Raw genomic sequence first — 26,728 nt, 5'->3', positions numbered from 1 at the left:
GTTCTATAAATGTTGTAGTAGGGTGCCTTGATTCACACGTGTCCGCAGCACGGCAGCGCTGGCATCGAGGCACCCAGCCTGGAGCAGTGGAACGCGGTAAATTTAAATTGACTTGAGCAAACCTCAGCGTTTCTATCTTGGAGTAGTTAGACGGGATAGAAACAGCAGAAGAGGTGAGCGGGAATGAGAAGGGGGGCATTTACTTGGCAAGGGCACCAGACGACTATCGTCTTTCGACGAGATTTGCAACGAAAGGAGCAGGCACGCGGCCAATATTTTCTTGGGCGTTCATTGTAGAGCTGTGCACGGGCCGAAAATTTTGGCCCGAGCCCAGCCCGGGCCCGGTGCTTATCGCAGTAGGCCCGGACCGACCCGACGAAGAAGGCCGACGGGCCGGCCAGGCCGCGTATTTCCAAACCATATCCCGTAGGGGCCCAGGCCGGCCACACCCCCTAAGCAGGGGCGCAGCCAATGAGGTTAAAAAAATTGCAATTTTTTAACCTTCTTGGACGCAGCACCGTGACGTCTCTACCTATATGTGCGAGACTTCGTGCGATGTGGATTTTTTCTTTTTTCGCGCTCCCCTCGTTTCGGCTGCTTTGCGAGCGGCCGATGGTTCAGTAGCTTTACAGTCAGTAGTTGTACAATCCAACTATTACTTAGCACTTGGTTGGTATATATTTTCGATATTGTTTCCCTAAATTGTTATGACCAGCAGTGCAAATTATGAAGAATTTATGACCGAGTGTAAAACGTGTACGTTTGAGCTGGGGTCTTTCTTATCAACGTATCACCCTTGCAATAACGATTCTCACCTTCCATTGCTGTTAACAAAATGTCAATGTTTTCCTTAGTGGCACTGTTCCTGATAAAGAATAAGGCAATGAAGTTAGTGTTAACGAAATTCAATGTAATAGTGCTTATGAAAGTGCCAAAATGTAGCAGCCCATACAGCTGTAATATTTCGCAAGAGTAGGACAATTTGTAAATGTAGTCATGGGTAATTGGCTGCCTTTCCTGTAATCCTTACCTGCAGCACCGAATCGTGTTTTGAGGTGTGTATATAGTTAAAGAGCACCCAACTCAATTCTATACCCTTCTGTGTTCTGTAGTATGAGCTTTCAATGAGGGTGTTTGCTTTCCGGAACGTGTATAATTGTCACATGAGCGTGAAAGCGTCCATCCGCGCGCGCGCACTTCGAGCACCGAGTCGAGTGCTTATCTAGGAACACGATCGGAGGTCAGCGTCAACTTGCAGGTGCCCAAGAAGAGCGCGGAGAGATCAGGGGCTCAGGTACAAAAGGTTATCTTCTGCCACATGTGCGTCAGCTTCCCCAGCGCCGCAGGCCAGCCCCGCCCAGTGAGCGAAACCGTCGGCCGCCTGCCAAGCAGCCGAAACGAGGGGAGGTGTAAAAAAGAAAAAATCCACCTCGCATGAAGTCGCGCACATATAAGTAGGGACGTCATGGTGCTGCGTCCAAGGAGGTTAAAAAATTGCAATTTTTTTAACCTCATTGGCTGTGCCCCTGCTTAGGGGGTGTGGTCGGCCTGGGACCCTACGGGATATGGTTTGGGAATACGCGGCCCGGCCCGGCCCGGCTTCGTGTTTCCAACCCAATTACCTTAGGGGCCCGCGCCTGATTGGGACACGTTTGGAAGCGAAAACTACCTAAAGGCGGTAAAATGCATCGTAAGGGAAATGATAACAGGGAAAACCAACATTAAACAGGCAAAACAACCCCAATTAACATAACAATCATGCACATATCCCTACCGCAGCTGTCCTTCGCTCAGCTACAAACGAAAGAATTGATACCGACATAAAGGTGACCGAACCGCCCAACCTAAACAAAAGATGAACCGAAAACCCCCAACCCCAATTTTTCAATATGGTAACATTGAAAAATATTCAAGAAAAGTAGCCGATACTGAAATGGCCCAAACCACTGAAAAGTAAAAAAAAAAAAGAGCTGGAGCTCACCTAAATGGAACAAAACCACCCGGCATTTTGTGTAGAATTTCATAATGTGCCATAAATGAATTAAAACCAGCAATTAAAAATAGAATGGCACCTTGGGCATTTGAACCTGATTCTTGCGAATGCTATCTAGAAATGGAACCTGTATGCCAGGGGACCAGCCGGTTCGTGTTTGTTTAAACAGGGTGTGTACTTGCTTTGTTGTTTCGTCCGTATACGTTTCCTTTTCTCAAGAGTATATAGGGCTGTCGGACTCGGTCTCTTCTTTTTATCGAGACGCAAAGTATACACGCGTACATTTATGAACATTTTATCGTTGCCGCTTCACTACGTTCTATACCGACTCATATCGCTTATCTATAAAGTTTCAATCATATTAAGTGTTACTGTTTAGGCGGCTGTTGGCGCATTTAAACCACCCTACTCCCCTGTTGCGCTTTTCCTTTCGTCTTCGTCTGCCGGCCACGACAGCCGAGGGCACAGGCCACCTCCTACCACCAGATACGCTCGCCACGATGTTTTCCCGCCGAAACAAAGAGCAAAACTAAAGTTGAATTGTCACCTCAGTCTTTGACAGCTTCACTCAGCTCAGAGAAGGAAACGCAACTCTGAATAGGGCACTGCTACAGAAAACAGATGGAGACGCAGGTTTCTCCAGCAGTGTTTGCAGTTCAAAGTGTTCCATCTTGAAAATTTGTTTTCGCCCGAACTTAGAGGTGGAAACTAGTCACGCTGAAATGTCATTCGTTGCACTTCCCTAGGCGGTGTGTCGCTGAACCGCATGTGTTGCTCAATTCATACCAATACATGCAGTTGTAGATCTCTCACACTTACCGGCTTGCCATACGTCCACATGTGCTTCAGGCCCTAACAATAAGTCCCGTGGAATGTAAAAAGAAACTTGACCCGTGCTTTTACCGCGTCAGCAACATGTAGTTTCTGTGATATCATAAAAAACCTAAGTATTGCTTCACTGTGCCGGGACAGCCTGGGCCGTCAGGACGGCCCGGCCCGCCCGAAGCATTTACATTTCGGCCCGAGTCCGGCCCGGGCCCGGGTGAAAAGTAAGTCGAATGGCCCGATCCAGGCCCGCGGGCCGGGCCGGGCCGGGCCCGGGCTTTCGGGTAAGCCCGAACCCGTGCACACCTCTAGTTCATTGTGTAAGTTGGGTTTTCTGCAGTGTGTTTTGGCGTAACGATGGACGGCGCCCGTGTGGCATAGAAAGCTTCGCTATAATAAAGTTTTCACCGCAACATCAAGCTAGCGAGGTGCGGGCAACGTGGTGTGGAACAGTACGGGTTCTCACCCTGTTGGGCCTTTTAAGAGCGCCAGACCCGTTTTACGGGCCACCTTTCGGCCATAGCGCGCGTTTCGCTGACTTCGCAGCGGGCGTTAATCAGCTTGTGACAGAGCGCTTGCGCGCCCTCCTCTTATCACTCACTACACCGCTGCGGAGAAACTGCGCGTCAGCGAAGTCGTTTTTACGGCTCGTAATTACTGGGATCAGCCGCCCTAAACATACGTGTTTTTGCGCGAAATAGTTGCTTTCGCTACAAACACTCTTCCGAGTTCATTTTGCGGGAAGGCGAGTGATGGAGCACACGTGTTTAGCGGCCGACACTGGTGGCCTTTTGTACTCGAAGTCGCGATCAGTTGTGCCTTTGTAACCAGCCCAATGCCCCGAAAAAATTGGCAGCTAACATTGCCGGAGTGGCGAGATAAACCGAGACCGAATGCAGTGACACACGGGTGTTCATTTTTTCGCACGTGCGCGTCGTAAACGATATTTCATTCTGACTCATTCTCAAAACTGAATGGTGAGTACGTTTTCTAGTTTATTTATTTCGGGGAGTTTTGCTGCTTGGCTTAATGCGAAGGAGATGTTTAGTAGTGCTGGAACGCACGGTGTAATGGATAAAAATTGTCAGGACACGATTGCTTCCTTCTCTGAACAGCAGTGCACGAAGAAAAAATTGGCAGTTGACCTCTTCCTTGAAAAAAAAAAAAAAAAGCCACCGTGTGCATAAAATACGAAGATAAACCGTTTTCCTGAGCAAGCCATAAATCAAGCGAGTGAGCTAACTAGGCAGCGAGCGAGCAAGGAAGCAAATGCAAGCAAATGCAAACAAGCACGGAAGACAGAATTCCTACAGCTACCTAGCGGATATTGATTTGATTTATTGTAGGGTTTAACGCGCCGACGCAACGCAGGCGATGAGGCGCGCCGTAGTGGAGGGCTCCGGATTAATTTTGACCACCTGGGGATCTTCAATGTGCGTCGAAATTTCGACACCCAGGCGTTTTTGCTTTTCGCCGCCATCAGAAAAGCCTAGCGGGGATTTCATTCCTTCTTTCTTCGCCAAACCCCTTAAACGGCTACGTGCGACGTGTTACTGCGGGGAAGTTTTAGATGCGACTGCATCTCATTCACTCGCCTTGTCCCTCCATACGGCGTTGTTGTCCGTCCACACCCCTCCCCCTACGCTATAAAAAAAAAATAGTTAGCGGCGCCCGGTTTCGATCCCACGACCCTGTGGGCGGAACGCGAGGTACATGGTGCTCTTCCCACTGCGCCAGAAAACCTTTTTTTTTTCTTTAATGCCGGTCTTCGACACAACACAGAAACACAAAACAAACTTATTCACATGAGCAACTCGAGCGACAAGCCACCAACCTATATGAAGGCTGATGTCTCTCTAAAATTCCCTAAGCGTAGTCAAGGGTTCTATCCTTGACAGCCACTCAGGAGTGCATGCCTTGCGCTTCTGGACTTCTACGTACTGGGATATGGACTCACGAAAACATTGCCGCGTAGGGCGGGCGTCCACATCACCGTGGAGCCAGGCCATGCGCGAGCGCCATATGCTATGCAAGGCCACCAACATAACGAGGTCCAAGGGCGCCCCCTCCTCGTTTTCCACCGCTAGATAGCGTATGCCATGGGGGCTCAGCGGGAAATCTTTATGAAGGGTCCTCTGGAGGACATCCCACAAAAATACCGCAGCCCAACAATGCAGAAAAATGTGCTCTATCGTTTCTGGTTGTTTACAAATTGAACACTGAGTTCCCCATGGCACAGATATACCTCTATCCTGCATCCAGGTTCCAACAGACAAGGTGCCTGTGTGTAATTTGAAGAAAAAGGTTTTCACACCAGGGTGAACCTCCATTCGTTTGACGCGCTTCAGCACATTTTGGCCTGGCCCAGCCCGGTAATTATATATATACATAGGGACGGGGAAAACAACATCGCAAATGTCCTTATACAGTTTTTTGCGTGTCACAGAGGACAGGTACTCGCCAGAAAAACGAGCGAATAGAAAACGGGCCGTCATAACTATTTCCTTAAAATACCCATACACGCCGCCTGGCATGCACCATGTTGATACTACATATTCCGGCATAGCACGCGCCAGCCGTACTTGCATGACACTCTGCAAGAACGGGTCACGAACATCTCGCCAAAACAAGACATAATCAAATGCTGCGAACGCGCCTTATATCCTTGACTCATTCAAACTACGTCAAGATGCTACTGATACAACGCATGATGGGGCAATGATTAACACTTGCAATAAAAGAAAATTCCCCCGCATTTCCCCGAAGGGGAGTATGAGGAAGTGCGAAGCACGGGGTGATGCTATGAGGGGGAGTTTGTTGAAGTTTGGTGGCATTTTGCCCGTTAGTTACATTAACACCCCCTCGTGATCACGTTCGGCTTAACACGCCTCGTTTGTCCCTCTGCGGAAATCTTGGTGAATTAACGTGTATGTTCGAGAGGAGGAGCGCACCGCACCGCAGCGCACCGCAGCTGCGAAGCGCCGACCGGAGTTCAGGGAGAGGAGGCGCAGTCACGTGAGAGAATGCAGAACTAGCGGGTTTGTAGTATCACGTGTACACCACGCAGTTATCAAGCCGCTATAACGCCGCTGAGTCGCCAACGCACGCCGCTGACGACGTAGTTTGAATGCGTTAAAGATATATGGCGCGTTACTAACACAGATATCAACGTCGCGTCCGTAAAGACTGAATGGACAGTGAGCGTGTTGGGGGCATCAGATTCTGACACGGAGCTCCGCGACTCACTGCAAAAAGGATGCCAAGCACTGCAGCGCTTTAAAGAAAAACAGATGCAGCGCTGGCAACGGCTGTGATCTTGCCTCACTAGTACTTTGTAGAGACGCTTTTCCCCTCTGAACAGGCTTTGCACATCCTTGCCCAGAGTTTACACATGTTACCTTCACATGTTACCTTCACACATGTGAACATGTTACCTTCACACGATTCCCAGTTCATGTACTCTGACATTACACTGTCTCAGGAGGTCATATTTTCCTGCTTGTTTGTTCGTTGTTGCCACCGCAGTCCCACTACGTTGCTTACTCTGCGGCTCAAGTGAAGGCACGCCTAAAGGTGATTGGAGTCCCTGTGGTGACAGTATGTACGCGTACCAGCGTTGGTCACCGCATCGAGCGTACCAGTGCATTATGTATATATGTATATCCTTGTAAATAAAAAATTGTGTTTGGAAAAAAAAAAAAAAAAAGTCGCGTCCGTGGCTCAGTCGGTAGAGCGTCGCGCTGCGGCCGCAAAGTCCGCAGATCGAAACCTGGTGCCGGATGCTGTTTTTTTTTTTATATATAGTGTAGTGGCCTGGCTGGCGCGCCGAGAGAGGGTGTTGCGAGCTGGAGAGTAGTTAAGGGGCTTTAGGAGAGTAGGCGAGGGGGGAGAGGAGGCGCTATGCGAGCGCGACGATTCAGGCTCGCTTAAGAAGTGCATTCGCACTTATTCCTGGCCAATCTCCCACGTGGGTATGTGCCATGTCAGCGGCCAGGCAGCGCGCGCCCATCTCCCCCCGTTGCTAAGGAAGACGAAAAGCGCGCGCACCCGCAGCTGTTGCTATGCGGACGGCGGAAGGTTCGGGGTCGCTTATAAAGTGCATTCGCACTTAAAAAGAAGCCCCCACTTACAGCAACAATGATGGAGTAAAGGTCGTTGCGACAGCGAAGCCCCAAGCATACCACTTAGAGAGATTGACCAAGATTGGCCAATAAAACATAATAATAATCATAAAACATAATAATCATACGCGTTCCCGACACGTTTCACGCGATTTCAGAATCAATCCAACGGAAACACCAAGTGAACCCCACGATGCGTCGCATCTACACAGGGTTCCCCTCGCGGGGAGGTGGGCGCAATTTTTTCAGTGTCTGGAGTGCGGTCCGACAACATTAGAATATTTAGGACTAGGCTGACACAGGCGTGAGCGTCTGCCGTTGTGGTGAAAAAAAAAAAAGGCATTAAACTTTTTTTCTTTAAGCTTCATCGCAGCACTTTCACCAATTGCAAACATGGTTAGCGGAGAAGGGCATGTTTGTGCCATAGACCACGAACTGTGGGCTGTGTAAAGTACCTGAAACTATTGATCACGTATTCATTGATTACTGGGACCCTATGTTTCATTTGGATATCCTACAACGAACCCTGAAAAGGGAATTACCAGTCGCGCCCCACGGAATCCGCTGTCTTCCATACGAAATGATCATGGTTCTAGGCATCCATGCATTGTATATGGAAAACAAGAACGGCTGTGCCTCACACTGATGTGAATGCGAGACCTGTGCGCGAGAATTTCATTGAAAGTGTTGTGCATCTACAGGATGTGTATCGCACTCAGGCGGAACCACCTGAGTGGTCCAGTTTTCGATAAGCTAGTTTCTCTTTAAAAAATCAAATCAAACGCGTTGGTGGCAAAATCACTGATACATTATTTTAGTGTTTTGTTGAGTACCTTTTTTGTGCCTAAGAAGTCAATAAAGGGAAATAAAAGCCGTTGTTGTGTAGAGGTCGCGTCTGAGCTTCCTGATACTGAGGGCAGTGGTTCGAGTCCGGCTTTTGCCCCCTTCATTTTTTTACAACTTTAAGTTTTAATTATTACTTCAATGGCTTAGGTAAGTTTTCGGTGTTTTAAAGGTTTTATTTCGTTTCGTTAGGTTATGTTAGGTTAGTATACGTTACGTTACATTAACGGAGGGCGAAGCAGTGCCAGACCTGTCATTTTTTTCTCGGAAAGCCTGCTGAAAATCGCTTTAGTGGGGTGCTTGTAGTACCGTCGGGCGGCACTCTAGACGCAACAAAAGTGTTTTGTGTCATGCAAGAGGACCCTCCGAAAATAGGCAAGCCTTCCCTTATCCCTTGTTCGATACCCCGTCTGGGTGTGCGTAACAATGGGTATTGGTGTGGGGCAGTTTTTTTTTTTGCACAAGGTGAACCTTTTGATTTATTGAGCTATGGCCTGTAGTTTGGCTGTTTCTGGTTCCAGTTTGAGACATTTGAGTATAGGGACCATTTTGCATTTTTGTTCTGTACCCTGGACTCAATAATTACCTAAAACGTCTGTAACTCCCCCCGCCCCCCTCAGAAAAAAGCCACACATATACATATAGATTATATATATGACAGACAACAAGGGTTGGCCGTCAAGAAAACCTCGGAAAGCAAAGGGGAGGTTGTGGTCTGTCATAGAAAGAGATGAAGAATTTGTTTAGTCGAAAATAAAGTGGTGAAAAAATGCCCGCCGGGTGGGATCCGAACCCACGACCTCCAGAATACCGGTCTGGTGCGATAACCACTACGCTACCGGCGGGGCTGTTTCCCCAGCACTTTCTCGGGTATTTATGTTAAGTAATTTTTGTTTCCTGCACATGGGGGTGGTAGCCAGCGCCACTCGGACTACTCGGGGTGAAGGGGACCTTCTTTTTAACCCCCGGGCCGTGACTCGAGTGTCTACGACATGTCGAGAGTGGTCGACCAGCGTTGAAACCTCTTAAGCTCCCTTTGACACCAAGACTGCCAGAACAGAGGCCCTCGCTAAGCATGTAGCGAATCAGAAAATTGGAAATGAGGGGCTCCGTGAAATAAGACAGAAAATAAGTGTTGGCAGTCAAGAAAACCTCGGAAAGCAAAGGGGAGGTTGTGGTGGGTCATAGAAAGAGATGAAGAATTTTTTTAGTCGAAAAGAAAGTGGTGAAAAAATCCCGAGATACCCGAGAAAGTGCTGGGGAAACAGCCCCGCCGGTAGCGTAGTGGTTATCGCACCAGACCGGTATTCTGGAGGTCGTGGGTTCGGATCCCATCCGGCGGGCATTTTTTCACCACTTTCTTTTCGACTAAAAAAATTCTTCATCTCTTTCTATGACCCACCACAACCTTCCCTTTGCTTTCCGAGGTTTTCTTGACTGCCAACACTTATTTTCTGTCTTATTTCACGGAGCCCCTCATTTCCAATTTTCTGATTCGCTACATGCTTAGCGAGGGCCTCTGTTCTGGCAGTCTTGGTGCCAAAGGGAGCTTAAGAGGGTTCAACGCTGGTTGACCACTCTCGACATGTCGTAGACACTCGAGTCACGGCCCGGGGGTTAAAAAGAAGGTCCCCTTCACCCCGAGTAGTCCGAGTGGCGCTGGCCACCACCCCCATGTGCAGGAAACAAACATTACTTAACATAAATACCCGAGAAAGTGCTGGGGAAACAGCCCCGCCGGTAGCGTAGTGGTTATCGCACCAGACCGGTATTCTGGAGGTCGTGGGTTCGGATCCCACCCGGCGGGCATTTTTAAGTGCGAATGCACTTCTTAACCGACCCTTGTCATCTGTCCGGCGCGCCGTCCGCAGCCCGCTCCGCCAGCAGGTGTTATCTCTCCGCGCTCCTCCTCCTCTCCCCCAGCAACGGAGCGCGCGTAGCAACGGAGCAGCGCCGCGTGAGGGCGCGCGCATCGACGGCGCTCCGGCGGGTTGGGCGCGGGCGGCGCGCGCGGCTGCGCGGGCGTAGTAACGGGTTGCGCCGCGTGAGGGCGCGTTCATCGGCGCTCCCGTAGGGTGCCTCGATGCGCGCCCGAGCGGGCGCGCATCGAGGCACCCTAGCTCCCGGCGGGTTGGGCGCTGGCATGGGAGCGGGCGCTCGCTGCTGCGCGGGTGTAGTAACGGGTTGCGCCGCGTGAGGGCGCGTCCCCTCTCCCTCTCCACGCGTACCCTCTCCACTCCACGTGTACCCTCTCCACTCCACGCGTACCCTCTCCACTCCACTCGTTTACCGCGCCTGCGTAATCAACTCGTGCATTCGCACTTTCACATGCTCCCCCTCGGGGAAATGCGTGGGGAACTTTTTCACCACTTTCTTTTCGACTAAAAAAATTCTTCATCTCTTTCTATGACCCACCACAACCTCCCCTTTGCTTTCCGAGGTTTTCTTGACTGCCAACACTTATTTTCTGTCTTATTTCACGGAGCCCCTCATTTCCAATTTTCTGATTCGCTATATATATATATATATATATATATATATATATATATATATATATATATATATATATATATATATAGCGAATCAGGAAATTGGAAATGAGGTATATATATAGTCACGAAGCCACCAGAAACGACGCAGTTGTCTTCAAGGAAAAGAAGTTTATTGGAGCGAACTTGTGCTCCCCTAACCACTCAAAGAATACACATGCGGCGAAGCAGTAGTCAGCAAAGTGACGTGCACAAGCGAGCGTCGAAGACTCGAATGGCGTGGCGTCGGCTACGCAAGAATTTATCTTTAGGCGCGAGTGTTTCTGGAACCCTCGCATTACATCCAGAACAAAGAAGATTATTCTAGGCTGTTCAGTTTAGTTCGGAACGCTCTGCCAATCAGAAGAGATAACAGATTTGGCATAGAAAGAAAGAATAAAACACGCGCTTCCCTTGGCACACAGATAACACAGATAACACAGACCGGCGCAGCTCGGCGGTAAAAGCCACAATTAAACAAACCCATTGCATGGTTCGCGGCAATATATATATCGCTCTTTTAACCAAGGTAGTTTGGAAAATATGTCATCAGCTTGATCTTTTAGAAATGACTGAACAATTGTTATACCCATTAGCGTCATTAGTATAGTTGGCCCCACGGGCATCGCCAGTTATAGTATACACGGTGGACACCGCAATTTGTCTTTCGTTTGCATGTGCAGGGGTCGGTTGATGTAAAATATTGTAGTACTGCAGTAAACTGCATGAACCGCTTGGTTTGGGGACAATGATATTACAACTGAAGATAAATGTTTACCGAAAGTTAATTCTATACATGACCTATGGTTGGTTGATGTGAATCATTTACTGGAACTCAAATACTTCCGACGTGAACTTTATGAACAACTTCTTCTTTGGCTTGCCAGCATCTACATTGTAGTCACCGACGACTATTTATTTAATTACAGTACCCTCAAGGCTTTAAGGCATGCTGGGCTACTCGATTCTATGGTATATTTGTATGAAGTAACTCGTCGATCACATTTCTCTCTCTCTCTGTTCCCTTCATAGTCCTTCATAGGCGCACAGCTCTTCGATATTCCAAACTGTACGTTAACTCCGGATGCAAATAGAATGTCGCGTGCACGTGCGGGTTTCCATTTGTGAACACGAAAACTCCTGCCTTCCTAGCTGTGCGCAGCTACGCAGCAAACGACCACCTGGCAGCACCCCTGGCAACCGACCTTTCTCAGCGTTTTCTACTGCACGAGCATGACGTCATGATCCAGCTGGCATTTGTGTACAGCTTACGGGCGCACGCGCCGTTGTGAATTCGTGAGCATTCACAACGGAATCTGTCGAAACCGGTTACACGGCAGCCTTGGTTGCAGAAATGGTGGCATCACGCGAGCTTGCGATGGTCCAATGATGTAGCGGTGAATTCGCTCAAAAAACAGTCAACCGGTGAGCACATCCTGGCGTTATTGCCGATTTGTCCAGACTTACCAATCTCTTGGAAAAAGAAATTGACTCTGTTTATTTATTTATTTATTTTTTGCGACATAGCAGTGGAATCTGAGCATGCCAGCTCCTGTATTTCGACGATGCATGGAAGCATAATTCCTGTTCGTCATTCCACCCCCCCTTAGGGGAAGGAGTGGCAGCTTATGGAATGCTTGCCATGACGGCGCAGTGGTTAAAGCTTTGAGTTATATGGCACGAGGTCGTGATTTCGGTTTCCACCCACTGTGGCTGTTTTTCTGGAGGAAGTTGTCGGGCGTTCTGTTGAGCTTTCGGCACACGTTAGGTAAGACTCAGACGATCACTTAAAATAAATCCACACCCTTTATAAAGGCACTAATCTTTGCCTAGATGCAACTTCCGTGCGTAGAGCACCAATTCGAACGTTTTTGAACTTCTTGTCATTCGAACGTTTTGAACTTCTCAGAGATTTGACGATGCCGCTCGTAACACGTGAAATGAACTGTGTATAGATCAGTCTTATCACATGCCACCTAACGACAGTTCATTCAAAGAGGAGGACTAGGGAAATATTGGGGAGGTTCACGTTGAAATGCGGTGAACCTTTCGTTAGACGCATATACATATATTACGGCTAATTCTAACACATTTGTCAAAACTTTCTAGGCCAATCCTAATCCTTCTCGTCCACAAAGAATTCGAAGAACAAGCTTAACCTTTAACTATGACAAAATTATATTCGAATAACGAGCTTAACCCTTAACTATGACAAAATTATTTTATGAAAGTAGGAAAAAAAGGTGTTTCAGCATAAAACGTCTCAACCTCGCTCGAGAAGTAAGCTTGTACGTTGGTTTTTCTTGCGGCCTGTGCACTTTCGGCACGGCCTATAAAGTTTTTACAAAGACTGTACATTGTACGTTTTAGAAGAAGTTAATTGCGCCATTCGCCTGATGTTGCGGCATCAGCAAAATGCGAAGCAGTCCATATTGTGCTGAAATGTAGCCACTTGTTATAATTGAAGAAACCGAGTCACCATTTACACATTTAATCTCAAGGCTGTGCTGCTGAATGGGTAATCTCTTTTGCGCACGTTGCCACACCTCTGCCCCTCGATCAATCCATATCACTCGCGACCATTCTCCTCGGCCCGTGTGTAGCCAGTTGCGGGCGTGCACTCGGTTTGCGTTCCTGCAGGAGTTTAGTACGCCCTGATTTGACTATCCTCGATCACAGATTGCATCTTTAAGCGTGGTTGCGGCCTCCCGCCGCATCTCGCGACAAGAGGGGAGCGCCCAGGGTACGTATACACGCAAGAGTTCGTTTGCCTCTCTCTCCGATTCTGGAGGAATTTCTGCGTGATGCGGACGATGACGGACACAAAAAAGTTTCAGCAAGGATATTACTAACCGCGTTGCAGTAGGAAGCTCAGTGATAAAGTGAGATATTGCACTGGGTGATTTAGCCATGCAAATCATGCCCGAGGTTTATCCGCGTCTGAGTACCTCGGGCATCAAGTTTCCAAAACTTCACCCTGCACAGCACATTAGCACATGTCAGCTGAAGGAACGAAAGGAGCAGGTGCGAAATGTGTCGCCTATGTCCTTTCGGATGTATGATGTTCTCCTCCTACTAGATGGTGTGGAGGCGGCTCAAGATCGTATAGCCCACCAGGGAAAGCTGACCGCTCCACCGCATCTCCTGGGCGGTCGACGATAAAACGCCAGACATCACTTGGGACACCACTTGTTGAACACTGTGGCGATGACGCAAGCCTAAGTATAGAACATCATGCTTTAGTATTGTATTCGTCCAAATACCGAACAGTCAAACAGCCGCGACGTCTTGAATTATTTTGTCATCCTAGGTTCATGATAAGGACAAAAGAGTGACCTGAAGGGACTAGTAATGTTCTGCTTTAAGTGCGCCTCTCATCTGGCCCCAGCTTTACGAACAAGTTGAAATCGACTTCGCAGAAGGCAACAAAAGCCCTTCTGCGTTTTATGAAGCGCACAGGCTTAGCCGAAGGACTATAGTGCCCGCAAAGGGTTTAAAGTGTGTGCGCGGCCCTGCTCCTTTCCCCTCTTTTTTGCCTGCTCTTTCCTTCATCCCCTGCACACCCTTCCCCAGTGTCGAGTAGCAATCCGGGCTCTAAGCTTGTATAAACTCTCGGCCTTTCCGTTTGCTTTTCTGTCTCTCTCTCTCTCTCTTGATGGTTGCACTTTTCGTGCCAAGTAAGCGCTTAAATTTCGTTTCCTAGGTCTCTTAGATGTTAAGCAACTTAGTGAAAGCACACATTACAAGCCTCTTTGTAGAGTTGTTGAGCCGTAAAAAGCGCTGGCATGTCCTGACCGGGGAAACCCCGAGTTGCAAACGCAGTAAGGCTGGCTTGTGGTCTGTTCGGACAGCTTTCAACAGCAGGCCGCTTCATCGGCTGCACACTCTGTTCGTGTTGCCGCTGGCTAAACCCTCTGTTGTTAAGTCACTTCGTATAGATGAAAAAACCCCGGAGGGTACCACAAAAGCCGCTGCGGGGTATGGCCGTTGCGCATTCGAAACTCTAGGAAGACCAAGGGGATGCCCAAAGTCTGTCTTTTCTTAGCAACGCGACTGGGCTGGTAATCCAAAATGAATAAATAATTCCAGCGGAAACATTTAGGAGCGAATGCATTGTCACTTCTTCACCGATCAGCCGGTTCCTTCGCCGTGGGAACACGACGCTGAGAACGCGACGTGAATGCGAGATTTCGCTCTTAGATTATGAAGAGGCTCTAACGCCATTTATCGAAGAGTGACTCATAGAGGAACTCTTTGTTTGATGGCGTTTGAGGAACTTCGACGGATATAATGAGCTATTTTCTATGCAGTGCTTCCAGGCGATTACACTGTGATGCTGAAGGGCAAATTAAGGGCAGCTGGTATTTTCTACGACGCCCGTTGAGTGCAGAGTAGAACGCGGTGCAAGTGGGTGGTTCCCGCACTGAGTTCTAACGATTATTCGAAGTACCTTCTTTAGGCACCAACGACGTGACGGTTGAGTCAACTTCTTTCACTAGAATAGCCTTCAGTCAAGGGTGACGCCGATAAATTTGACTCGAGCAGCCTGACAGACTGACATCTTCCCTAGGGTAACTGGAGTCGTGTGGCTCTGCGCCGCTCAGGGAAGAGATAGAGATAAAAAGAAATATTTTTATTTTTCGAGCAGAGGCTGCTGTATGGGCCTCGCCCGTGAAAGGCATCCCTAGTCCGGGATTCGTTGGTTTCGGCTGGCTGTCCTTGCTGAGGTCAGGGAAAAACAAAGCATAATGTTTCCTCTGAGATCGTTACCCCCTTAGACGAAACATGGTCTTGAACACATCGAACCGTTCGCTAAGATTCCTGCGCGTGTACACCGGGATAGTCAAATGCGTATATAATCTGCATACATCGATACATTAAGTGACGAGCAGTCCTTAAGCACTACAGCACTTCAGGAAGCACAGCTGTATCCACATGGGGTAATACGGAAAATAGTACACCACCCTGAGGAACGCCTCCCCAGATCGCCTTTCTGCCATTGAAAACACCCCCTAGTCATTTTTGGATGAAGGGACCAGTAAGGAAAGCATGCACTAAATGGAGAAGATTCCCACTCCTTGCACACATGTAATGATGACGGCGATTTGCAAGGCACAATGGTAAGCCGATGAAACGTCAAAGACAGAGCCATGGTTGACAATTCATGCGTTCATTGGTACTGTTTATGGTTATGGTTCACTGGACACAGGACACTACCCTTGGGAAGCAAACGTCACCTAAAACAAGTCACGCATGACGGAAATTTGCTGTTTCATTCAAGCAACCACACATACTCAGCATACGTAAACTTTTCTACCAGCTTCGATACACTATACGTAAAAGGCAAGGGTATGTGTAAGGCAACGCCTGCCTGGTATTTACGAGGTTTTCATATCGGTGCAATCCACGCGAGCTTCCCTGACAGTGTGATGTTCCCTGTCACGCTAACGATGTTGTAATACAGCATTAAGTCCCGTTCACGCTCTGACAGAAAGTAAGAGAGCGTTTTCTCCGTGATGTCTTCAGGGCCTGCTGCACAGCGTCGCCACGGACCGATTAAGGAACTGTGGCAGAACAATGCACGTCGAATACAGACTGGGAAGGTGGAGCGGGCTCAGTATTAGGGGCGAAGCACCTTAAGGCTGAGGCTTGTCCGGCGTCCGTGCTCACGGCACAGCACCGTGTAAATCGAAACATCTATGAACAAAAGGTTAACAAAAGGTTAACAAGAACAAAATATAAGGTTCACGAAAGGTTAGAGAGAGAGAGAGAGAGAGAGAGAGAGAGAGACAGTGTGCTCCTGGGGAGCCGTGCTGTGCATGCGCGAGGAGCATTGCATTGGATTGAATAAGATTTGGATTTGGATTGGATTGGGTTGAGTTGGATTAGATTGGATTGGATTGAGTTGGATTGAATTGGATTGGATTGGATTAAACTGAATTGGATTGGATTGGATTGGAAATCGTTTTAACAGCAGTAAGCACTCTCACGGGTGATTTACGGTAAGAAAGATCCCCAGTGCTTCGCCCACTCGTCATCATTCATTTCGTGGAGATGCGTGAATTTTTTTCCCAGACGCATCTGCGAAGTCCTCGGCAAGCGCATGAAATGACTTTTTTGTGCAAGCTAAAGTTATAAATCAAAAACATGCTCTTCAAAATGGAAAACAACCAGGACGTTTGAGGTTGCCCTCATTCTTTAATTTTTGGTAATTGGAACCCCCATGTAAAACTAGCAAATTCATCAATTGGAAACGTAGAACACCATAATCTGCTTTCGCGAGGTCGGCTGAGGAAATCTGTCGGCAGCCGGCAGCGAAGCTCTCTGAGTCAGACAATCAGTGCATCGACTGGCAGCAGGATATTGTGAAGGGACCCCGTACGTCTAAGGTATCATCTGCCATGGGGAGTGCTCGCAACGCGCGTAGTATTTCTTCCGGTCGGCGTTGGGCGTTCTCTCATCTATAGCTGCAGTCAACCGCCCATGGGTGCGGACGCCCGGCACATCGCTGGAAAAGGCTGCGCAACCGCTGCTTGTGGAATAGGACCGGTCTCGGTTTTTGTTCGCCGACACGGAGGTACGAACGGTAGGCGTGGGCAGTCAAGCCCAGCTGTCTTTTCCAAAGGGCACGTAGGCTCGACGAGGTTTTATAACGCAACATAGAAGGCGCTAACAAAAAAAAAAAAGGTGCTCAGTTCTTCAGCGTCCTTATTACATCGCCTAAGATGGCTAGCAGCATCCTCGCCGCCCTGGAATTGCTAAGGGAATGAAGAACTCTGTACTCTTTGTAACACCTGCTGCGACAAAGGACGATTCAGTCAAGGTTTAAGCTTCCATCAATGCGTAAACTAGAAACCTTTTTCTCTCCATAACGTACCGAAATTTTGCGCTTCATTTCCGGCAGTGACGTTAACGGAAGAGACGAATCAAGTCTGTAGCTGAAGTTTCACGTATTGAGCATGGAATCTCAGTGAGCTGTTTCAGGTTGTTGAGGGCAGCCAGAATAACGCGGGACTGCGCAATGCAGTAAAGGTACGATGATAATGAGCGACTGCGTAAGCCTTTCGCATCACCGCCTATGTTTCCCGGGCGACGGGCGGTGCGTTTCAGCGCGCTCGCAACGTTGATGCAGATGGCGTCGTCGGGCGGCCTGGACTCCCCCCGCAGCTGGGTGGTGCTGGCCTTCCTGAGCTGGTGCATGATGATGTGCACAGTGAGCGTGCGGGCGGCGGGAGTCATCTACGTCGGCCTCGTCGAGCACTTCCGCACCAGCCGCGAGGAGGCGTCGCTGCCCATCACCTTACACATGTCGGTGCTCTGCTGCACGTGTGAGTGGCAGGTCTTTGTACGCGATGCCTTGCACCTCTTTCCCTGAGTAAAAGGCGAGCGGAAATAAATTTGAGCATGTGCTGGGAACTCTGTTAAAAACGTGCATAGGTTGAACGCGTTTGTGACGCTTTAGCTACCGCCCATTCCTCTACGAGTGCACCCGATCACGACAGCAAACCGTCCCCATGATTATTAATAAAGAGCGGCTATAATAAGGAGCTGCGATTCTGAAAGGTCGCGGGTTCATTTGCCGACCGCAGAGAATACTTCGGAAGGAGCAAAGTGCAAAAATGCCGGTGTGTCTGCCCCCCGCCCTGTTTTCTTCACAGTCTCGTCTGTGACGCGAAGTTTTTCTTCTCAATGCACACCGCCACTACCGCGATTCGGGTAGCGCAGGAGTTACTTCGAACGCAAAACCAGAATTTTAACTTCGTCTTCTTTTTTTTTTCCCGGTAAAGATAGAGATTGCCGTCTTATAAAGTTTTCTTTCTTTTCCTGTAAAGCAGTACAGCGATCAGAGTTCGCAGGAACTTTTTCTGAACGACGTCTTCGGGCACAATGTCGACGCCTCATTCGTGAAGTGCTGGGCTCAAGCACGTCAATGTCGTCCTTGTAGCGCATTCAAGAGCACATTTGTTAAGATATTACCATAAGATTTAGACCTGCGAATACACAGACGAAATCAAACACAGCTATCGTGTAGGGCGTCCTGATGGTTCATGACGCAGGCGGAAGCGATAGATATCTCTATACAGTTCAAAATGAGATTGATTGATTGATTGATTGATTGATTGATTGATTGATTGATTGATTCATTGATTGATTGATTGATTGATTGATTGATTGATTGATTGATTGATTGATTGATTGACCCCTTTGTACATAGGGCTTCGCGCGTCCGACTTCAGCTGTGTTAAAAGTAGGTGCTGTTAGCAAGTCTTGACACGTTCAAAATCGATGGGTTTTGGAATGACTCAGTGCGCGAAATTCCGAAGTTCTGCGTCAGGCGCGTGCAATAAGACAGATACACAGCGCACGCTTCGAATCCGCAGGTTCGGCATCGCCCTTGTTTGGCTCGACACCAAATAGTCGAGCTCGACGAGCCGGCGTCACTGCTGTGTAAGAGGTAATACCGGTATAATTAGGCCCAGGGCACGGACAGAATTAAACGGTTTGCGTGTTGCGCTGTTGCATTCCTGGCTATTTCGCCTGGGCGACCTTGCGGCGAGTCCTTGGCACTTTCGCTTGCTCTAGTTAGGTACCTAATGCGAAGGCCGAGGTGACACGACACACCTATGTTCCGAGCCAAGGCCTCTTGAAGCCGTAGACTAGTCCAGCTATAAGCAAACGCACATGATCTCGCCAAGGTGATACGACATACAGTGACAGATGTTGACGTATAGCTGTGTGATTACGGACTCTCCAAGGGCAAACTTCCATGCGATACTCCCTATAAAGTTGTGGCTTTCAAACATAAACAAACGGGCGTGGTATGTGCCGTGTGTCCATACCTTGGTATTGGCGGTGGTGGATTACGCTGCAGGCGATATTCGTTTATGGGATACGTACAAGACCCGCATTCCCGGAGTTTAGATAGGCTGTGCCCTGCACCCGATACAGAAGGTACCAAATAGCCTTTATTTGCGTAAATGATGAGTAGAATAGATCAGAGGGAGCATTTTCACAGAAATTTCTCACGCAACCTAAGTTTGTTGAGGTTCTTTAAAGGCGAAATCAATACGGCTCCCCTTACCGATACTCACCAAAGGCCTGTTTACTGCTACATCGGTTACTTTATTTCGTTTTCTGGTTCTCCTCGCTGAATTCTTCACCTGCTGTGCTTGGGCCTTGTTGTATTTGCATGGTCGACCGAGCTTAGCCAGTACAGAAACTGGCGATACGCCCGACGTCGAAGCCCTCTCCATACGACACACGGTGCGAGTTGTTCTGACAGGCCGACTGGCGACGCTTTGCGCCGCTACTTCCCAAGAATCGGCATTCTCCGTTGGCGGGGCGCACCGGTTCTTCGCACGTGCCGTCACGTGCCCCCCCCCCCTCCCCCTTGGCGGCCCCGTCACGTGTCCAGTGACGCACATACCAGGCACACCTTTCCCCGTAAGGGTGTCTCCCGCATACGCACGTCCTTCTTGACGCATCACCCAACGCGGATAAATTTGACAACTTGTACCACAATAAATTAGTTTATGAGGACTTGAATTTTTATGCACCGTGTGTGAAAGCGATTGAGAGGTTCTCTGTGCCAATGTTGTGGGACAAGTTAACGTGATCTGAATTTCAGGAATAAAATTAAAGAGATACGGAAACAAATTCAACGTTACGTTTTTACATTCATGCTTGATATGGAACAAAAGCGTCATCATTCGCCCCTCTCTCGGCTGTATATGAGTGGAAAAGGTCTGACGTCTTGAAAATTTTCAGTCACATGATTTCACTCAACCAGACGGGTAGTGTCAGAGGTGTGTTCTAGCTGAGCGGAATTGTTAGGAATACAAGTATTCACTCATTGATGTGCTTGGGACTTCAGTACCTTTGCTGTCGGCATCCTGTTTTTTAACGTGAGCTACACTGGCCGAAGTTGAGCAGTTTCGCGTGGCTCCTGGAGCGCCGTGCTGCGCATGCGCTAGGAGCAGTGACGTCACACGGCGCACAGAACGTTGCTCGCTGTCCGGCGTTTATCACACACCCCACGCGCCCAGCGTCTTCGCCGACCTCCGTTCCGCACGTGGCGGCCCGGCCCACTTGCTGATCATGCGAGGGGTGGCCGGGTGTGGAACCGATGGCTCGTGCGTCGCAGCAACACCGGCGTGCGCCTGTGGAAGCAGCTGAGCTCTGGGGCAATTGTTGACGCTGCGCCGGAGCCGCTTGATAAATACACGTGTCACATAATGCGTATACCGTGAGTGTGTCATTGTAGCAGCAGTAAGCATGATAATCAAGCTAATCCTAGACAACCAGGAAAGCTAAGAGTAACCAGCTGAACCTTAGCTCACGCTACGTATATCCCGGCATAGCCGAGCTAAGCCACATCTAATTTTTTTCAGCGCTGCTGGCAGGCTACCTGAGTGAGCTGTGTTCATACGAGGTCGTAGCCCTCGGGAGCGTGCTGCTCACATCGACGTCCATGATGGCATGCTATTTTGCTCCAAGCATGGACTTCATCACGTTCTTCTTCGGCGTCATTCATGGTACGTGGTCAATCGTGTGCCATGACCTGCAAGGAATCGGTTTCTACAAAGCATTCTTTCTTTACTTCCAGGAGGGGCCACGTCGGGAATGTTCGTCGTTTCAAACGTGTTGCCCTCGCTGTACTTCAAAAAGTGGCGCGCCACTGCAGCGGCCATCGCGTGGTCTTCTCAGTGCTGCAACGTCTACTTCATACCGCAGCTGGCGAACTACTTCCGTGTCACGTACGGGACGCCAGAACTCTTCCTTCTCATCGGCGCCCTCTGCCTCAACGCCCTGCCAGCCTGCATCGTCATCAAGACGCCTCCGTGGGCTCTTAAAGCGAAGAAACAGCCTTCCGTTCACGGCAGTGCTGCAAGCAACAACGGTGACTTGAGTAAAAGGAACGTCTACGGCAATGGCATCACGATGACCAAGGTACAAGGGTTGCCAGAAGATTCTGAGATGACAGCGATGCTGGACCGAGCCCCCCCGCTCGTTCATATGGTGGAGGACGACAGCCACCCCCAAAACGGCCACAGAGCAGGCCTCGAGATCATAGGCCACAGTTCAGGGAGTTCTTCAGTGCCTGACATTCCTAACCGCCCAAAAGGGGTTTGTAGCAGAAGCAAATCGCTGTGGGCAAGCACGGCTCACGCGATCTCCAGCTGGAAGTTCTACGTCGACGCGTTGTCCTACGGACTGGAGGTGCAGACGATGTCGACCTACATGATGGTGTACGCCGACATGGCGCGTGACAAGGGATTTAGTGTCGACACTTCCGTCTACATTTTGCACGCCTACTGCACGGCTGACGTAGTGTTTCGCGTCGCAAGTGGCCTGGTAGTGGACCGCAAGTACGTGCCCATAGAGTGTTTGAAGTTTATCGGCTTCATTGCCGTCATAGCGGGTGCTCAGGCCGTGAGGATGTCCACGTCTCTCGTGACGCTCGTGCTGTCGTCGCTCCTCTTTGGCTCTGGCACGGGCACCAACGTGGGAATCATTGCGGCCTTGCTTCAGCACGATTTCGAGAAGGAATCGCTCGCCGTTATGTTCGGTGGCGTGATGTTCGTCAGTGGGCTCGTGGTTCTCACGAGGCCCCCTCTCGTAGGTAACGAACCTCTTTTTAAAGCGAAGTTTTAGTGTACTCACTGGTGCCGGTGTACCCCGATACGCCCTGCAGGAAATCCAACGTTCTCTGACGATGATGATAGGGGGTGAAGTGAAAGAAAAAACCGCCCCCATTGGCCAGAACCGAACCTTATGAAGCCGGTGTCTATCCGATTGCGGCACTTCGACATGGTCGAAGCGAACGCCACGCAGCAGGCACCGATTCGCGCCGTACACCCCAAACCCAAACGTTAGGCCTACAGAGTGCACACCACAGAGTTGATGTGCGTATTCTAAAAAAGTGGTGCGCACCTCCACAGCAGCACATACTTGCAGTGTGGGATAGGCCAACCACAGAATACATCACGAGAAAGCTTCGCGTTCAACCGTCGTCGTAGTAAGACGTAAAGGTGCATTGATATTGCAACGTGTCGGCAGATAACACGAACCATGTAGCGATGAAGCGATGTATTTACATAGTGGTGAAGAACTATTTACATCAAGCCATAACCCAGCCCGGCCTGGCTCCGCAGCGTACACAGCTCTTCTTCGTCGTCATCCTTGGTGGTGGGCCATCGCGCAACGGGTATTGTCCCGTCCCGTGACAACATTTCTGTGGTAAACTTAGACAGTCGTATATAGAGAAATAGCACGCGTGGATTGTTTTCGAGATCTTGGTTTGCAACAAAATGTGTTCCCTATTCTTCATGCATAAGCATGCATTGTGACGCGCAATTTGGCACCTTTCGTACAATGATAGCTACTGAATTAAGCACGCGCTTTTCTCGAAGCTTCCGCTTATATCGCATGTAAGCCGGAGCTTCGCCATAGCACAATGACAAGGTTGAAGTTTAGACTCGCTTAAAGTATGCAGCTGCAAGACGACTGAAATGGCTGCACGAAAATGTGAGGGAAAACGGATGCTTCAATGGCACTCAAAAAAGAAATAAACATCGCCTTACGAAGCAGGTTTGTCAGGTGCATAGTCCGAAAACCAGGTGCTTTCAATTAAATCGAAAATGATTTTAATATACTCGCCACCACGTGAAGTCAACGTTCGATTTACTTTAAAATGAATATAATTTTTGTTACAATCGATTTAGTTTAAAATGAATGAACGTGATTACTGATCTAAAAATCCCCGACTTTCTTTTACATTTAATAATTATACACCTCATGCCACTGTTTGCTGAAGTCATTATTCAAAACTTGTTATGTAAGATCCAAGCCATCAGCCAAGCACAAGAAATCGCACGCAGCGTAAACAATGATCGCCGTCAACGTAAAGTGATTTAAAATTATCCCCTGAGCAAAAAGATGCACGCTCAGGATTAATTAAACGAATGATGCGGGGCCAATCTGTGGCTACGGGCCTACTGATGTCGGTAGTGAAAGGAGTATTGCACTTTGCAAAAACTAGGAATAGCAATGACTCAGTGTTTTGCTGATTTATTTTCCGATTTTCTGGCTGTCTTCGTGCGAAGCATATTTGTAAAAGCTGTCACGTATTTTGACAATTTTTTATAGCTAGGCTCGATGTCAAGATGGCTCATGCCTGAAACTGTCCCATCTCTCTTTGTCTTTTTTTTTTGTGCGGCCGTCGGGTATACATATAAGCCTAAACCTTCTCCCTGTAATGCTTTCTTTATTGCGGCAACTTACGAAGGTGCAATAGCGTCAATGACCCCCTCGCTGATTTTTTAAAAACACCTGCTTTTGAGTTCACTCACACAAAGAATCGCTTCGCTTTTTCGCATTGTTTATGGCCCGTGCACGCGCAGGAAAAGCTTGAACTCGATCCACAGTTAACCCTGCGTGAAATGAAATGGGAATAATATGACCTTTTTGTTTTTGCCATGGACGCTTATAAATTAGACGAAACCCGCCAGTGACGGAGAGAGCCAAAACCATAACCACTTTGATAGCATAGAGTGTGTGCTAACGTATTTAATTCCCATTATCTGTCACCTAAACTATAATGCCCAGTGTGCGAAGTAGTTATAAATAAATAAATAAATAAATAAATAAATAAATAAATAAATAAATAAATAAATAAATAAATAAGCACTTATTAGGACATGGAGGCCGACCGATAGTGCCTAAACCTCATCGATCGTCAACAGTACGGCCATCCCGTGGGTAAGCAACGCTACAAATCTATCTTCCGCAGCGAAGTTAATTAACCATGGCATGTTTATCGGCGGGCTGGAGTGAAGCCTACCCCAGTAATGCACGTACTGGTGGGTCATCTCAAAAACTGCTCAAAATTCCCGAACGACGGGACGGATTTCAAAAGGGCTCAATGAACGGTTATTCTAGCTGCTGTAAATCTTGAATATGCCTGGATTTCCGGATACACAATCCGGATTGCTTTATCGCGAGCGGTTCTACTCTTGACAGATACTGCATACATGTCTTTCAAAATTGGTGGTTCTTACAGCGACATAAGTGCTCGCTCAATAATGGTTCACTCTCCCTCCCCCTCTCGCAGGCTATTTCAGAGACACCATGGGGGATTACGACGGTCTATTCCACACACTAACAGCCGCCAACGCCCTCTTTGCCCTCATCTGGCTCCTGAGAGCGCTGCTCGCGTGGAGACAGCGGAGCTCCTCGGCCAGGGCGAGTCCTCCGTCCGCACCCTCGGCTGCAGGCACCGCTCTTGAGGAGGACTGCTGACCAATTGGAATTGTGCTCTGGAGACGGACAATGCTCCTTACACGTAGCCTAACCACCGCTCGGCAGAATCGTTTCTACATTTCAAATGTTTTGCATGAGTAGCTTTCGGAGCCCAGTGGAAAATCTCTGCGTGGTAAAACGTTGCTACCGACACAAATGTCTTTCCTAATTGATTTTCGCCGCTTATTGAAACAGCAAGCTTATCTTTGTCTTCTACTGGGCTACACTGGTCAACCTTCAAAAATTAAGATAACGCTCCATCTAGCCTAAAGGAGATATGTGTCCTTATCAATTGCACAGATAAAAATGATTCCTTTTGTGGTGGCTCATATATGATAGTGCTCAGTGGCTAATATTAATCCCTTATTTGACAGAAAAGGTGTAGATGAAATTTTGGTAAGAGTCCCGACAGACAGCTTGTTGGCCTGCCTTAGAATGCAGTCACTCGCACGTTTTTTTTTTTTTTTTTTGCCAGCAGCAAAAGGCCGACTAAATAGGAAGCGGTCTCCCTCCAATCCTTTGGTATGCGCTGACGAAAGATTGAATGTACCATTGTCAACAGACGTTTAGAGAACAAACTGAAATATTTACATCGGCGTACGAGAATGTGTTTGGAGATGCATTTGAATAATTGCCCACGGCGCTGTTTTTTACGCAGTGTTTGTAGGGCCATTACTGCTTACCGAACACCATTTGTAATGGCACTCCCATACTTTATATTATTAATAAAAATCGTCGTCGTCGTCATCGTAATCATCATCATCATCGGTCCACTGCAGGACAATGGCATCTCTCATCGATCTTCAACCGCTCCTTTTCTGCGCTGTCCGAGTCATCCTTAAGGCTTACTTATTATACCGGGAGAATACAAAGTATTGACGCATTTTACCAGAAATTGCTTCGCCTCATTCCAATCGCTTAGTTACCTAGATTTCTGCATCAGTTCGCTAAGTCTTCACACACACAAACACTTCTGACGACAATCGCGTGATGGTAATGCGACGCTCAGCGTCAGCTGATACCTCTACGGCGCTATGTCCTGATATTCAATCTAGGCCGCGGTAGTAAATATTATTTGTCTCACTGAAGGTAGTCGTATTACCTTCGCGTGCTCGCCCTCAGATTTCTTTCTCGCGCGTGCGCGCCCCGTACAGCGCTGCCTTCACCGCAGGCAGAACAGCAACAGCCCCTCACACCTCTACAACCAGCCAGTGAAAAGAAACGCAAGGTAGAGACATCCCAACCCGTGGATATCGGAGAAGAAAATAACTTCATAACGAAAGAAGATTTGCAGAATGGCCTGACAGAAATACACGAAGCGGTGCGAGATACACTCTCTGCAGTAATTTCCCAAATGAAACAAATCAGCAGTCAGTTGACCCAACTGACGGAACAGAATCAACATCTGTTCGCCCGGGTAGAACGCTTGGAACGACAACAGCAAACGCCCACAAATCGCTTTGCTCGAAGATAAAAGCCACACAGCAGACCAGAAACGAACGACGCGACACCTTCGGACACCAAAAACACCGGATATGACGACTCACTCTAAAACCAAGCCGCTGACGACTCCCTCTAAACCCAAGCAGCAACCAAAACTAACTATTTGGCAGTGGAATTGCCGCAGCTTTAAAAATAAAAGAGGCGATCTCCAACAGTACGTTTCCCTCCTCTCTGATCCACCAGATGTCATAGCCCTTCAGGAAACGACCTCAATCGCTAAACTGCCCGGCTACTTAACTATCACCACGCAGAACGGGAGAGACGTGTGTACGCTCATTAAAAAGGACATCACGGCCATACAGCATCAACTAACCACTCATAGCCATGATAACATTCTCGTCGAATTAATTCCTCAGAAGACGAAGAAGAAAAAGAGCACATTTGTTCTCAACGTATATTGTCGCCCTAAAAACCACGCCATTGGATTGGCGGATATTATTCGTCAGGCTAAGTGTATCGCAGCAGAAAACCCTTTCATAGTCACCGGGGATTTCAATGCGGCACACACCGCCTGGGGATACACATACCAAACAAAGAGGGGTCGCGAACTCTTGACCATCATGGATGAAGAGCAACTTATTCTGCTCACCGAACACCACCTACCGACCAGAATG

General features: G+C 48.5%; 2 protein-coding genes and 1 non-coding gene across 5 annotated transcripts in view; all 3 read left to right on the top strand.

Moving 5' to 3' along the window:
- The window catches only part of LOC144144820 (monocarboxylate transporter 5-like), an 80,188-nt gene extending 54,683 nt beyond the window's left edge, over positions 1-25,505 (top strand). For 2 of the 3 annotated variants that reach the window (XM_077676326.1, XM_077676325.1), the window contains exons 6-8: positions 20,702-20,845; positions 20,917-21,933; positions 24,424-25,505. In XM_077676326.1, the coding sequence (XP_077532452.1) occupies positions 20,702-20,845; positions 20,917-21,933; positions 24,424-24,611 (1,349 nt within the window). In that variant the 3' untranslated portion in view covers positions 24,612-25,505. The remainder of the gene's footprint in view (positions 1-20,701; positions 20,846-20,916; positions 21,934-24,423) is intronic. The other variant, XM_077676327.1, reaches the window with a different exon arrangement.
- LOC144144723 (uncharacterized) lies at positions 3,525-19,790 on the top strand. The gene is made up of 3 exons (XM_077676249.1): positions 3,525-3,795; positions 17,443-17,638; positions 19,519-19,790. Exons 1-3 carry the CDS (start codon positions 3,793-3,795, stop codon positions 19,788-19,790), a joined length of 471 nt encoding a protein of 156 aa, XP_077532375.1. The 5' UTR covers positions 3,525-3,792.
- Positions 9,517-9,589, top strand: Trnat-ggu (transfer RNA threonine (anticodon GGU)). Its single transcript has one exon. It is a non-coding gene; the product is annotated as a tRNA-Thr (tRNA).
- Positions 25,506-26,728: the final 1,223 nt, after the last annotated feature.

This window comes from Haemaphysalis longicornis, unplaced genomic scaffold, assembly GCF_048455015.1.
Source record: "Haemaphysalis longicornis isolate Haplotype H1 unplaced genomic scaffold, Haemaphysalis longicornis Haplotype H1 scaffold_7, whole genome shotgun sequence".
In the NCBI taxonomy this organism is placed as follows: domain Eukaryota; kingdom Metazoa; phylum Arthropoda; class Arachnida; order Ixodida; family Ixodidae; genus Haemaphysalis; species Haemaphysalis longicornis.
Note: the sequence above shows the minus strand (reverse complement) of the source record. Positions and strands in the feature narration are given on the sequence as shown.

Excerpts from the sequence above, each read along its gene's own strand:
- LOC144144723 (XM_077676249.1), top strand. Across the intron at positions 17,639-19,518 it reads GTCGGTGCTCTGCTGCACGT|CCAGTACAGAAACTGGCGAT; the intron begins GTGAGTGGCAGG and ends GACCGAGCTTAG.